Below are 15,273 nucleotides of genomic sequence, written 5' to 3'. Positions count from 1 at the left end.
AACAGAAACTTGTGATGAAATGTATTCATTACATTTCTCATATAACTGTAACCCCTCTGTACAATATCTTTACAATAAAAATATCTATTAAAATGTAAAAAAAATTAGAAATAGAAATCACAACCGAAAAAGGATATTCAATTAATTGGGCAATCAGGACACCCATTAACTCTTCATTAGCCCTGAGAAAACTTGAACTTTTGGTAATGGAATATAAAAATTAAAGTGTGGAGATCTTTAAGAAATTAAAACTATCTCTACTAGTGACTTATACCTGAAATCTTAACTAAAGAAGAAGGTGACAACTAAAGATCTTGAGTCAAAGCAAACTGTTAGAGAAAAGTCCATGCCATATTTTATCTCCAGTCAAGCAACAAAGAACTACAAAAAGGTGTACTTTAAGTGGTATATTGTCAGTTTTGAGATAAAAATGCATGCAAAAATCGAAAGTAAGTCAGTCACTAGTGGCTTATTCCTAGCTATCTCAGAAAAGTGAAACTGAGTAGAAGAAATTAGAGATATGGGAGGGGAAAACAGATGTGTGACACTATACGGAAATGTTTATAAACACGAGCGTGAATATAATCAAAGTATGTGATATGAAGTGTGGAACTAAAACGTGGACCAAATACTTGGCACAAGCACCCTATTATATCAAATTTGGCAAGCATCATCTAACCTCAGTGGGCATTGACATGAGTCAAATCTCTCACCTACTGATGTCTAACTGCAGTGCACTATTTGGTTACAAGAAAACCTTTGTCAATAAATTCTATCTGGAGTCAATAGCTATGTAGATAAAATTCTACTAACCTAGAAAAGGCTTTACTTGTATCTAGGCTTAGCAAAGAAACGTCCATGGGCTAAAAGCATATTACACTACTTCTCTATATTAGCACCTTAAAAGAAGTGCTTAAATATATTTTGGAAAATTAAAAGAATGAAACTCAGCAAAACATGGGTAAATAGTGTGGAATATAAAGAATAAGGGAAGCCAGACAGTAATGCTTCACACCTTTATTCTCAACTACTAATAAGGCTGAGGATCATGTTTTCAAGGCAGCCTGGGCATGGATGTGAGTCTCTTATCTCCATTTAACTACGAAAAGATGCCAGAAGTGAAGCTGTGCTTCAAATGCTAGAGCACTAGTCTTCAACAAAAATGTTCAGGAACAGCGCACAAGCACTGAGTTCCCAGTACCAGCATGAAAGTAAGAAACATAAACATATCAGTGACATATAAAATGAATCCATGTATTTTCTATAGTACACAAGAGAGTAATTCCTATCCTGAGATCTGTGCTCTCAATGGTGGGCAGCTGCCTCTGGCTATAGTTGTCATATCAGCACTTAAAACCAGTGCCAATGATAAAGACAATTATATATTTTTTGCAATAAGAAACAGATAGTTTGAGAGAATTCCTTGAAGTTCTGTGCAATCATTTTTCTTTCCTTTTCTGTTTCTTTTAGTATGCCACTTATTAGTGAGACTGTGAGTTACAGACAAAAACTTTAAGAATATGCATGTGCACAAGTGGAAAGAACTAATCTTTGAAAATTAAAATTCTCCCACAAAGAAACTTTCATAATTCTGGGCTATCTGGTAACCCTGGGTGGTGGAGCATAACTGACATAAAAAAATACCAAAATACATAGTTTGGAACAATAACTGCTTGTATACACTAAGAATGTGTGACTGTAATAGTGTGTGTGCATAGGAGTATGTGTGATTTTGCCTGTACTAGGGCATGAAATCAGTGCCTGGACACTGATTTATTTTTGGCACAGCTAGAACACTGTTACATGAGCCACAACTTAATTTCCAGCTTCTGGCTAGTTAATTGGATATAAAAGTCTTACAGATTTTCCTTCCTGGGCTGGCTTCAAACCTCCATCCTCAGATATCTGTCCTATGAGTATTTGGTATTACAGGAATGAGCTGTCATAAGAAATTTTATCAATATTCTCTCTCTCTCTCTCTCTCTCTCTCTCTCTCTCTCTCTCTCTCTCTCTCTCTCTCTCTCTCTCTCTATATATATATATATATATATATATATATATAATGTACGTATTACTGGCCTAGCGGTAAGCAAATAGAGTGGCAGCCTTTTAATCCAGAACAATGCCAGTGACTCCATTGATTATAATAACATTACTTCATTTTCCACAGTGACAGCTGAAATGGAGGAGATACAGGTATGCTGGAGAAAAGTAAACAACTTATAGATATGGAAGGAGAAACTACTTGGAAGGAAATGGAGCCCTCTCCTGCCAGCAGGCAGAAAATCAGTCAATAAGGGACGCAAGGCAAAATAATGAAACTGAGCTGCTCCTGGAGCAATAAGGAAGGTCAGTAGAGGAGACACAGAGATCATTGATGTGTACACCCAGAGTTCCCTCACCCATGGAACGTGCTCAGAATAAAATAGTAATAGAGTTAAAATCTGAAATTACTTACAACTTGTTGTCTTCTTGCCTAGAAGCATGGCTGTTACTGTGATCTATTCCCAAAGTGTACAGGGGGAAAATCCCAGTTATCATCACATCTCCATCCATGTGTGCTCGCTGCTTCATTGTAGAAAAGCAGGTAGTGTCAGCCAAGGACCTGACAGGGAGGGGAAGAAGGAGAAAGAGAATTATTAAAGTGAATATATACATCCCTGAAGCATCTGCCAAGCAGAAATTCTGGCTGGAATGGAGGACCACAATTTCAAAGATATTCTTATATCTTTCTATATGTGCATATGTGTCTTTGTTGACAGAGATCTACACTATAGCTTGCCTCTAATTAAAGTCTCTCTGAGTATTCAGAAGTAATGTATAAGAATATTCCCAGGGGCTTTGCATTAGTAGCCCTGCATCAAGGAGAAAAACACAAGTTAGAAACATGTTTTCAGATTTGCCTTCTTCAGTGCAGGTGCTGTGATTTCATCCAAACCACAGATAGTGAGACCCCAGAGATGGAGTTATCTTAGTTGTAACTTGTCCAAAGTCTGTGTCAAGAAAGTATTTGCATGAAAGTCATTTGGGATGATGCAACTGGATTGCATGAGATGATGCCATATCATGTGAATGGTGAAATGGCCAGAAAAAGTGTATGTCTCTGAGTTGTCAAATGAATTATGAGGGCATTATAGTTAAGAGTGTCAATTTACATATACTATATCCAGGCAAATATCCTCTCTTTTGATATCTCATAGTTTCAACACCATAAAATGCCAGCAGTATCCAGAGGAAGATGACAGAGGAGAAGCTGGGGGCTAATGAAGCTCTAAATAGAATGCAGTTTTAAGTAATATAATTCATCACATCAACAAGAGCAAGGATTAAAACCATATCATTATCTCAGTAGATGCAGAAAAAGCATCTGACAAAATCCAACACCCTTTTAATGATGAATGTTCCGGAAAAACTAGGAATCCATAGAACATTCCTCAATATAAAATGGCTGTGTATTACAAACCTACAGCTAACATTTTACTTAATGGTGAAAAAATAAGTCATTTCCTCTAAACTCAGGAACAAGGATGCCCACTCTCTCTACTTCTCTTCAATTTAATACTAGAATGGCCAGCTACAGCAATAAGACAAGATGTAAGCAATTCTTCTTTTGTAACTAAAGAAGTGAAGTATCTCTTCGATGATAACTTTAAAAACCTGAAAAAAGAAATCAAAGCAGAACTTAGGAAGTAGAAAATCCTCCCATGCTCCTAGATTGGAAATATCAACATCATGAAAATGGCAATACTTCATGTGACACCTATCAATATCCCAACCTCATTCTTCAAGGACATAGAAGAAGAAATCCAAAAATTCATATGGAACAATTAAAGACCCCGAATAACAAAAACAATCCTTAACAGAAAGAATAGCGCTGGAGGAAGATCCATACCAAATTTGACACTCTACCACAAAGCCATAGTAATGAAAACCGCTTAGTACTGGCACAAGATAAGAACTGGGGACCAATAGAATAGAACTGAAGAATAGAAGACCCAGAAAAGAACTCAGAGACCTATAGCCAAATAATATTCAACAAAATAGCCATAAAAAATTAGAATGGAAGAATGACAGCCACTTCAGTAAATGGTGCTAATGAGATGTAGAAGATGCTATGTCTATGGTGATAAATAAATTTTACAATTTAGGCCAGGGGAGAGGGGTAATGTAGTCGTGGAGATGGGAGGGAAGGAAGGGTAGGGGGAAAACTAACGAAAAGGCAAGAATGCATAGTAAGAAATGTACTCATTACCTTTCTCATGTGATTGTAACCCCTGAGATTCGATCTTCTTCATGGCCTAACCTACTGTCAAGACTTTCTACTTTGTTTTTTCCTTCTTTTCCTTCTAATTGGTCAGCTTTGATGACTTCAAATTCTTTGTTGGAGCTTTGTTTTAGATCTTGTATGAACTTCTTTACTTCCTTAATTTGGTGTTCAGTGTTTATTCTCAAATCACTTAGTTGATTGGTTATGGTTTCCTTGGACTCCCATTCCTTCTGTAGGTCTCCATTCAGCATTCCCTTTGTGGTCTCCCTGGATTCCTTCAGCTGTCTGTTCATTGATTCCATGAGTGAGTCTATTGGTATTTGTCCATTCTCATCCTGCTCACACAATTCCTGTCTTCCTCTTTGATTAGCTTCCTCATGCTCATGCAATTCGTATATTTTTCTTTGACTGTTCTCAGCCTGCGCACACAATTCCTGTCTTTTTCTATGACTGTTCTCAGCCTGCTCATGCAATTCCTTTATTTCTCATTGAGTGTTCTTAACCTTCCCCTGAAATTCCTGTATCAATCATTAAGTAGTTTCCTCATGCTTAGAAGATTCCTGTATTCATCTTTCAGTTGCCTCCTTTCTCTCCCTATCTCACTCACACTGAGTCCTTTGCAGGTATTCAGTCTTTTCATTCACTATGTTTACCAGTAATGTTCATAGAGCTTTTTGGGAACTCTCCTCTGGATTATTCATTATCTGTTCTGTCACCTGATTATCATGAGTAGGAGTTGAAATACCTAGACTTGCCATTTTTCTTGTGTTTTTCCTGCTTGCTCTGCCCATTTGGTATGAATGTAACACCCATTTTGTGCTAGAACACTATTTTAAGCCAATCATCAACCAAAGTCCTGTAGTTGCACAGTCAAAAGGCTGCAGATACAATCTAGTTCAACAGATACAATCTATTCAGTATCAAACAGCTATGGGTTTATGGGCTAAGAATAGGAAAAAAGGATTTGGCAAATCAGAAATTATTAGGTTTAGGGAGAAATGTGGGGAAAAATAGGATTAGAGGGATGTGGAGAGGCAAAAGGAGAGTGAAATTAACCCAGTCCTAAACTCAAAGAGGGAAATGGATTGGACAGAATATAGGAGAGAGATTTTTAAAAAGACAAGGAAAAATGGAATAACAAAAATTTATATTTAAAAAGGGAAACTTAAAAATTATCTAAGTTTAAGGATAATATTGAGAGAAGAAAGGGATAGGATGAGAGGAGGGTAGGGATAGAATTGAGACTTGAAAAACTAAAAAATAAAAATTCTTTAAAAATTATATATGTATAAAGACAATACTGCTATTAAAGAAATTAAGCCTAAGAGGTTTTGAATTGAGTAATAAGTGTGTACACAATGGGGGATAAGGTCTGAAAATTGCTGATGGGAATATGTCTGAGGATGAGCAAAGCAGCAATTAAGTCATGCAAAAAAGAACAAAAGAGAAGAAAAATGAAAAGAATGAAAAAGAAAAGGAAAAGGATCAAAAGTCATTAGAGAGAAAAGAAAGCACACACACACATATACTCTTAAATAAAAATTATGAGTGAAAAAAAATTAATAGAAAACAATTTTTTTAATTTTTAAAAAGGTAGGAAAAAAGAGTTCTTTGAATTTTTTTTGTCGGGGGGGTGGGGTGGTGGTGGATGGGAAGATCCTGTATCTCCCTTGTGTCCATAACCAGTCTCTTGGTGGAGACTCTGGTCTGCTTGTGGTGTTTGGTTTTCCTGTGGCTTGATTGGTTTTTTAAGTCAGTTTGTTTGAGCTGGCAAAAAAATGCTCTTCTTTACCCATGATTTTGCCATCCTCCTCCCAGGCTAGTTAGTGGGAGGGAGATCTGCTTTGAGTATCACAAAAGCAGGAGATGGCTGTTTCCTCTAGTTTGGAGTTGCTGTGATGAGACTAGTTTCTGGGTAGAGTTGTGGCCTTTCAGTAAATAATAGCTTTTCCCTGAAGGACTAGCTCCAGAGACACTCACAGAGCCCAGCTTGGATCTATTCTCAGGGTTTATGTGTACTGAATTTCAATGATTGTCTAGGCTGCTGTAGGGAGGAGCAGCCTCTGGTTCTGTTTACCCAGTGAAGAAAGCCACTCCTCTGGGGGCAGAGCTTCTCTGCCAGGGCTGGGTGACTTTCCCCTGGGTGGAGCTGAGCCTGGCAGTTCAGGTCAGGTTCCTGTGACCTGCTAAATGACTCATTTGTTTTCTTCCAAGGCCTGAGTTGGAGCTAGCTGCTCAACCGGACCTTTGTCAGTAACAAAGATGGAGATCACCGGTAGTGGGGGGGGGATGGGGTGACCTTCCCTCTTCTGCTCCCTAAGAACGAGTGAGGATGTCAGGGTTCTACTCACACCGGAGTCTTGGTTCCTGGGTCATCTCTGGTCTGCGATTTGCAGGATGAAGATATCTGCTCCTTGTCAATTCTTGCTGGTATTGAGTAGAATCTGCTCACCCTCTGTGTCTAACACCTTTGTCCCAGACTCTCTGTGTTGTAGGTATGGCGGTTACAGCTGCTGCTGCTGCAGCCATGGCTACCGGCAAGTGCTCAGATCTGTGTCCTTGCCTGGATTTTCCCTCTCTGGCCAAACTCTCTGTATTGTGATGGCACACTTGATGTGATTCTCTAGCCTAGGACTGTTCACTGGAACACTAAAACTGCTTTCTATGTGAGAGCTTGTTTAGCCTCCAGTTTCTCCTCCTCCATCTTCCCCCCCCAAAAAACTTAAAACTTATGTGGACTCACACATTAATTAAGGAACAATACCATGAAGTAAAAGCACAAGCTGGAAATATGGCAAACCTGATTTAGAACTATACTACACAACCACTGAAACAGTCACATTGACACTGATGCCAAGAACATATGGAAACCAGGAAACACAATAGATGATCCAGGACAATCCCATATATCTACAGTCAAATGATTGTTGACAACATTATGAATTACATATAGTGGATAGAAGTCTGCTTCCATAACAAATTTTGTGTGTAAAACTGCATTTCCACTTGTAGAAGATGAAATAGTTCTGTTATATTCCTACGAATTATTGAACTTAAGAGCTTCAAATATGAAACTTGCAGATAGACACATAAGGTCAATACTTGAAGCAATAGACTGAGGTATTGATTTTCTAAGTAGTATTGCAAAAGTTTAAGAAAGAAGAGGAAAAGTTGATGAATATTGCCTGTTCTTTGGCTCAGTTTTAGATCCTGGGTTCCATACCTAGCACACTAAAGAACTGAGCTCATGACTAGTGCAAAGTGTTGACATGGCTGACATAGGGATCATCATTCACACACAGACCAGGCACACTTTTCATGGGACCCTCTTAATCAACAGCTGTACATGATGCTACGTGCTTTGTTTCAGCTTATTTGTGTGTGTGTGTGTGGGGGGGGGGTGTGATTGTGCTGAGTAAGAGGGCTGAGATCAGTTGTATTATCCTTCCAAGCCAGCCAAGGCTAAAAAAATGCAATGAGATACTGTGTAAATAGAAGAAGCTGGATATTGAAGCATATGCCTGTCATTACAGTTATGGCAGCAAGCATCAATAGAAAGTCTAGAGCCCAGGCATGGACATATAAAAAAGCAAGATACTATCACAAAAATACTCAGTGCAAAGAAGGGCTGGAGATAGCCTCATTCTACAATACCTGCCTATCATGGTCCTCAAGAAAGCATTGGCAAGTGAGTGGATGTCAGAATGAAAAGAATCTGCACACTCCACAAAAAGCTAAGGGAAATTATTCAGGCCCTGAGTTCAAACTATAATACTGGCACAAAAATGATCAACAAAAAATGAAAGTTGGGAATGAAATAAAGGTGATGGCTTGTAGTGGAGGCAGAAGGTTAATGGAGATGTAACAGTTCCTCATGATCAATGTACTTAAATACATTTATGAAAATGGGATAATGAGATCTGTAGAAATCGTTTTAAGAAAGGATAGTTTTGATGGATGTTATTTGTTTTGTCTCTAAAGAGTATGCTACATACATACATGGAAACATCAAAATAATTTTTAAAAATTCTTCACTTTTTATTTTTAGTTTTTAAATTTAAAATATTTTAAGTCATTGTACAGTGGAGTTGCCTTTTAATAAAGCATTTTACGAATACTGTATATAACTGTATCAATGTCATCCCATTCAATGTTTCACTTAACCCTCCCCTATCCACCTCTTTCATCTTTTCATTTTGTAAGATATATGTTGGATGTGTGACTGCATTCTCCTCTTCTCCTCTTCTCCTCTTCATTTGTCCTCCCCTTTCCCTTGATTTGTTGAAACACCTTTGAAGTACCTATTACCTGTTGATTTATTTTGCAGAAAGTTGGATTTTACCTATTTAGGGAATTACATTATTTGAATTCTCCCATGAATCTACTGTATTTCAGTTAATACATCTGAATACACTTGTATATCACCTAAGCTTTTAGTTTATAAATTAATTCTAGCTTCCATACATAAAGGAAAACATTCATCCTTCTTTACTCTGGGCCTGACTTATGTCACTTAGTATGTATTTTTCCAGATTATTTCATCTCATTACAAATGGTACATCATACATTCTTATGAATGAACAAATCACCATTGTATATATAGACCATAGACCATATTCTTGGTCCCTTTATCCATTTAAGGGCATCTGGGAAGATTCCAGACCTCGGCTTTGTATATATATATAGATAGAAAGACAGATAGATAGATAGATAGATAGATAGATAGATAGATAGATATCAATATATATCTAGATGTGTATATATATACATATAATACATGTATATACACATCTAGATATATATTGATACCTATCTATATATTCATATTTATCTATATATTCATATAGATAGATATAGGTAGATATAGATAGATAAACATATTTAGAAATATATATTTATATGTATAAAATTTTGAGTGATGAAGGTTTTTTTCACAGTAGTATTTTCCCAATCTATACTGAATGGAGAATTTTTCTTCTTATGTCTTCTACTTTTTTGAAAAACCAGTGTTTTTCTTTGTAGATCTCTTTCACTTCCTTGATTACATTTATTCCTTGGTATTTAAAATACTTTGTGTTAGTTGTATTAGTTGTACTATTTGTAATTTTATGGGTTCCTTGACTTAAATCTGGTGAATGCTGGTATATTGACTACTGGGCTGAATGGGCTTAATACATATTTGTAATTATTGGTATCAGTTCTCAGTCTATTTCTTGGGAGTGACATATTTAACCTAGTAGGTGGCTTTTGAGATGTATCACTCTAGAATTGAGTCTATTAAGCTCAATGCAATCTTCAATGAAAGTATTAGGGGTCTGAGCCCTTAGCTCCTCAGACTCACATAGTTCTTACCAAACCTGTGTCTTTTCCTTTGCCCAAATCAACCATCAATTCACAGTTTTTTCTTTATTCCCATTGTTTCTGTCTTTGGAAGCTTCTGAGCTATGTTTACACCCACAGCTAAAAGGAAAGCTTAAAGAAGTAGCTGGCCCCAATATCATGCCCACCCTCTGAGGCCTCTCACCCATGTTTTACTAACAAATTTTGTGTGTATTTATTATTTCTCTGCTAAGTTCAGGTCTTTCCATGGGTTTGTTCTGAAACTTGTTCAAATTTGAGATTTCAGAGGATGCAGTAACTGTGATATATCCTACCTGAAATACACTCTGGGACTATTGATTAAATCCACACTACTTTGCTTATTTTCTTAGCCCCTTAGTCATTTTCTTAGCCCTTCTGCTTTAAGTCAGGTGTGAGACTGGATATTTTATGACAGGATTCTTACAATTTCCAGATTTTTTGGTAGTTAATTATAGATAAATTGCTCAATGTCTTTCCTACCCAAGCTGGCTTTGAAATGCATTGCTCAGAACTCAGCTTGGTGAATATCTAGTATTACAGACATGAGTCACCAACACCCAGCTCTGTATTTTTGTGATGTTTTCTATTCATAACTGTGCACATAAATGCACTTCAATCCTTTTTTACATTCCCATCACAGCTGTGATTATAGGCAGGCAGCCCTGTTGTGACTAACATACGTATAGGACTGCCCTGGATCTCTCATTTTCTTTTTTTTTTTTTTAATTTTATTTTATTTTATTTGAGAACATACTGTACAGAGGGGCTACAATTACATGGGCAGGATAATGCATACATTTCTTACCAAACATTGCAGCCTCCTCCTTTGTTTAGCCTTCACCTCCCTTCCCAGCCTCCCCGCTCCCCCCACCCAATTATACCCCCCTCCCCCCCCCACACCGACATTGTAAAGTTGGTTTTGACATGACATTTTGTACTTCTCATTGTTGCAACAGGTCCACCTGAATCCTTAAAGACTTGTTTGTCCCCATCTCCTCCACATCTTATACTGACATCAAATATAGTGAAATTGGGGGTTACACTGTGGGGGAGGGACATACAAAGCAACAAAGAAATAATCTTATAAATGCGTTAGAAACACATGCATGAAAGAAACGAAAACATTAAAATACATATTTAAGGGTTCATTTTCCTAACATCACATTATCTGACCTTTTCCGCTTGACTCATACCTATCTCCCCTATGATCCAGCAATCCCACTTTTGGACATTTACCCAAATGTTTGCAAACAAGACCACACTAAAGCTACCAGCACAACAATGTTTATTGCAGCATTATTTACCATAGCTAAGATATGGAACCAACCCAGATGCCCCTTAGTAGATGAATGGATCAAGAAAATGTGGTATATATACACAATGGAATTCTATGCCTCCATCAGAAAGAATGACATTTCCCCATTTGTTAGGAAATGGAAAGGTTTGGAAAAAATTATATTAAGTGAAGTAAGCCAGGCCCAAAGAAACATAGGTCCCATGGTTTCCCCTATTTGCAATATCTAGGATCTCTCATTTTCTAAATCTCCACTTCTTGCAGAGCTGGGAGATGTCTGCCACCACCACCCCCCCCCCACCACCACCACCAAGCAAGGCATCCCAGTAACTTTTTTCCCAGACTGGATTCAGAGAAGAATCTTCTTAATCTCAACTAGGGTTATCACAGTTTCCCATTGGTTTTGAGCTTAGTATTGACTTTTATATTCCTGCAAAAAAATGTACAGTAATTTTCCGTGGAATAACATTGAATGAATGGTAGCTTTTGGGAATATAGACTTCCACAATTTTAATTCTGCCACACTCTGAACAAAAGATGTCTTCCCATTTTCTTTTTCTTTTTTTTTGGGGGGGGGAGGTCCGGTCATGGGGCCTGGACTCAGCCTGGACACTGTCCCTCTGCTCTTCAGCTCAAGGCTAGCACTCTACCTCTTGAGCCACAGCCCCACTTCTGACTTTTTTCTTTTTGCTTATGTGGTACTGAGGAATCGAACCCAGGGCCTCATGCATGCAAGGCAAGCACTCTACCACTGAGCCAACTTCCCAGCCCCTCTTTCCATTTTCTTATCCAATGTTTTATATGATAGCTTTCCTTTTCATTGTAGAGGTCTTTTCTTTGGAGGGGCGGGGGGGGGGGGCGGGACGGTCATGGGGCCTGAACTCTGGGCCTGGGCACTGTCCCTCAGCTCTTCAGCTCAAGGCGAGTGGTCTACCACTTGAGCCACAGCACCACTTCCGGCTTTTTTTTCTGCATATGTGGTGCTGAAGAATCAAACCCAGGACCTCATGCACGCAAGGCAAGCACTCTACCACTGAGCCACCATCCCAGCCCACTGTAGAGGTCTTTACAGATCTTTTCTTAGGTTTTGAATTCTAGGCATTTGTTTTTTAAGCCACCATTCCAAGATATATATGAAATCAACTTTGGCTAGTTGGTAATTTTATTTTATTGGATTAAAAATGAAGTTTATTTGTAATTGACAAAAGGGGTGTTATTTTTCCAACACTAAGTAGACTGATTTTTAAATTTTATTTTTTGTATTACTTTAAGTTTTTACTAGTGTGTACAGTTAAAAGAGGTTTCATTATGCTAGTTTTGTATGGCCATATACATTATTTTGTCTAAATGCCCTTGTATCTATTACATTTTATTTCTTCTAAAAATTTAAATCATCCTAATGGCTTCCATTACATTATTCTCCTTCTTTAATATGAAATTTCCAATATTTGATAGAATATATGTAACAGTAACCACTATGTACAGTATTTTTCAAGAAAAAAAACATATATTTAAAAAATATGGCATTTGACTCTCAGTACCACACAAACTCTCTCTCTATTTCTCTCTCAAGCACACACACACACACACGCACACACACACACACACACACACACACACACACACATACACAGAAGATAGGAAAACCATGACTCAAAAGCCAAATCCAGTCTGCTTCTTATAAATAAAGTTTTATTGTAACAAAAATAAAAATGTTTCCTATGGCTACATTTTTCTTGGTCTCTCATTACCTCTGTTCCTCTACCTATTATTCATGAATTTGTCCTTTACATACATTTACTTTCTCCTTGGCTCCTATCCATCCAATCTTACTTTGACATATCATCCATTCGTGTGTAAATTTTTTTCATTCTTTTACTTAAGAGAAAAAGTGTTGTGTAAGATTACTGAAATTCTAAATCAGAAAAAAAAATAGCAAGTACTACAAAATACTATGTAAAATTACTGAAATCACATATTCTCCATCAATTTCTCATCACACAACGAGGAGTCTGCATTTTACTTAATAATATAAAGTCAACTCTATTTTTTTTTAAATTTTATTTTATTTGAGAACATACTGTACAGAGGGGTTACAATTACATGGGCAGGATAATGCATACATTTCTTACCAAGCATTGCAGCCTCCTCCTTTGTTTACCCTTCACCTCCCTTCCCAACCTCCCCCCTCTCCCCCCACCCAATTATACCCCCTTCCCCCCCACACCGACATTGTAAAGCTGGATTTGACATGACATTTTGTACTTCTCATTGTTGCAACAGGTCCACCTGAATCCTTAAACGACTTGTTTGTCCCCATCTCCTCCACATCTTATACTGACATCAAATATAGTGAAATTGGGGGTTACACTGTGGGGGAGGGACATACAAAGCAACAAAGAAATAATCTTATAAATGCGTTAGAAACACATGCATGAAAGAAACGAAAACATTAAAATACATATTTAAGGGTTCATTTTCCTAACATCACATTATCTGACCTTTTCCGCTTGACTCATACCTATACTAGAAATTGCAAATAAGGGAAACCATGGGACCTATGTTTCTTTGGGCCTGGCTTACTTCACTAGTCAACTCTATTAAAGCAGTTCCTTAAATAAAGAAGGAAGATAGTCAAAATGCAATAGAAACTGATGACTATTTTGAATAACATTCTGAGGAAGTTGAAAATTAATTACGTTTCATTTGTTAAACATCATGCCCTCAACAAAAGAATAAGCACACAATATATTTTGCCAAACATTGTTTTATTGTCAACTAAAAATTTAATTTATAAAAAGCTATGGTAATTTACTTAGTCATGGAACTTTTAGAAATATATGTGAGAAGAGGTTTGAAATCACCTTTATGAGTTAAATATCCAAGACTCTTATTTCCAATAAAAGACCAAACAGCTAGCAATGGAGCCATCATTCATGTGGTAAAGAATCCTTGAGTGAAAAATATAAAGGACAGTATAGGCCCTGAGTATGAATATGCATAAATGATTCAAATTATTATCAAATTATTATTATTATTATTATTATTATGCATTACAGACTTTAATCTTAACACAAAATTCAAAACTTCTCATGTAACCTTAAATCCAAGTGTATTTTTGTGGCATATACAAGTCATTCCTAAGTTATTTGAAAGAAGCATTGTGAGAGGGAAGAGGAAGACAAAGAAGGAGATGGAGAAAGACAAAGAAAAAGAAATACTAGGACAGAAAGCTCCCAAAAGAGAGACTCAGGATAATTTCAAAAGGTGAATGTGTGATTAGAAATATACAAGTATTGAACAAAACAAAATCTAAGGACATTAAAAGATGTAAATTTGTGAATAGGAAAACATTAATGAAATGAAATTGAGGGCTCTGCAACATGGTGGTCTGCAGACAGGAAGTTAATACACATAAAAATTTACAGGTTCTTACCAGAGAAGCAGAAAAAGTTAAAAGCTATGTGTATATAACAACATAAGATGATGCTAAGCAAAATGAAGACCAAGATAGGGATGCAAGTGGTTTTGTCTTTGTCACTGATATTTTTAATATACTATGTGAATTTTTTTCTTTTGTATGTACTTCCCCGCATGGTATCAACCCTGTTTTTACTATATTTGATTCCAGTGCCCTGCATCGTGTATATGAATTCTTCTAATTTGGGGAGAGGAAGAGAAATAACAAAATGCTGAAACAAGGATACAGGTTTACCCACTGTAACAGTGAGATATAAAATACACTATGTTGAAAATGAACTTTGTAAGGAGAGGGGAGTGAGGAGGTCGGGAGGTGGGAAGGGAAGGGATGGTAGGGAAAACAAAGGAGGGGGTAACAGTGCTCCATAGGAAATGTACTTACTTTCTTATTCATGTAACTGTAACCCCTCTGTACAGTATCTTTAATATATATATATGTATATGTATAAAGACAATAAACTCCAGTTTAAATTGTGATTACCATCATTTGTGACTACCACAGCTGGGAAAATGCACACTAGATATTTACTCTGAGAAGTAAAAATTCTATAATATAAACTATGACAAGAAGAGATCATTGCTGTAGATTTAAATCAGACCTTCTGTGTACTAATCAGTATGACCATATAAGATGAAGCTAGGCGAAATGAACCCCAAGATAGGAACACAAATTTTTTCTTGCTATTGTTTTTAGTAGATTTATAATGTGCTATGTGACATTTTTGTTTCTTTGGTATGTTCCCCCCACATGGTATAACCCCTGTTTTCACTGTATTTGATTCCAGTGTCCTGCATCTTGTATATACACTTTTATAATTTGGGGAAGGGAAGCGAAAAAACAAAATGCCTATGTGAAAAATCTGAAGAATGC

At 36.9% G+C, this 15,273-nt stretch overlaps 1 protein-coding gene across 1 annotated transcript in view; it reads right to left on the bottom strand.

Annotated features, from left to right (window-relative positions):
* Positions 1–5,080, bottom strand: part of LOC138813685 (vomeronasal type-2 receptor 116-like) — a 35,787-nt gene extending 30,707 nt beyond the window's left edge. The window contains exons 1-2 of the mRNA XM_070002072.1: positions 5,013–5,080; positions 2,459–2,605 (exon numbers count right to left, since the gene is read on the bottom strand). Coding sequence (XP_069858173.1) covers positions 2,459–2,605; positions 5,013–5,080 — 215 coding nt within the window. The remainder of the gene's footprint in view (positions 1–2,458; positions 2,606–5,012) is intronic.
* Positions 5,081–15,273: the final 10,193 nt, after the last annotated feature.

Source organism: Dipodomys merriami, unplaced genomic scaffold, assembly GCF_024711535.1.
Source record: "Dipodomys merriami isolate MVZ:Mamm:240054 unplaced genomic scaffold, mDipMer1.0.p SCAF_6, whole genome shotgun sequence".
Taxonomy (NCBI): domain Eukaryota; kingdom Metazoa; phylum Chordata; class Mammalia; order Rodentia; family Heteromyidae; genus Dipodomys; species Dipodomys merriami.
Note: the sequence above shows the minus strand (reverse complement) of the source record. Positions and strands in the feature narration are given on the sequence as shown.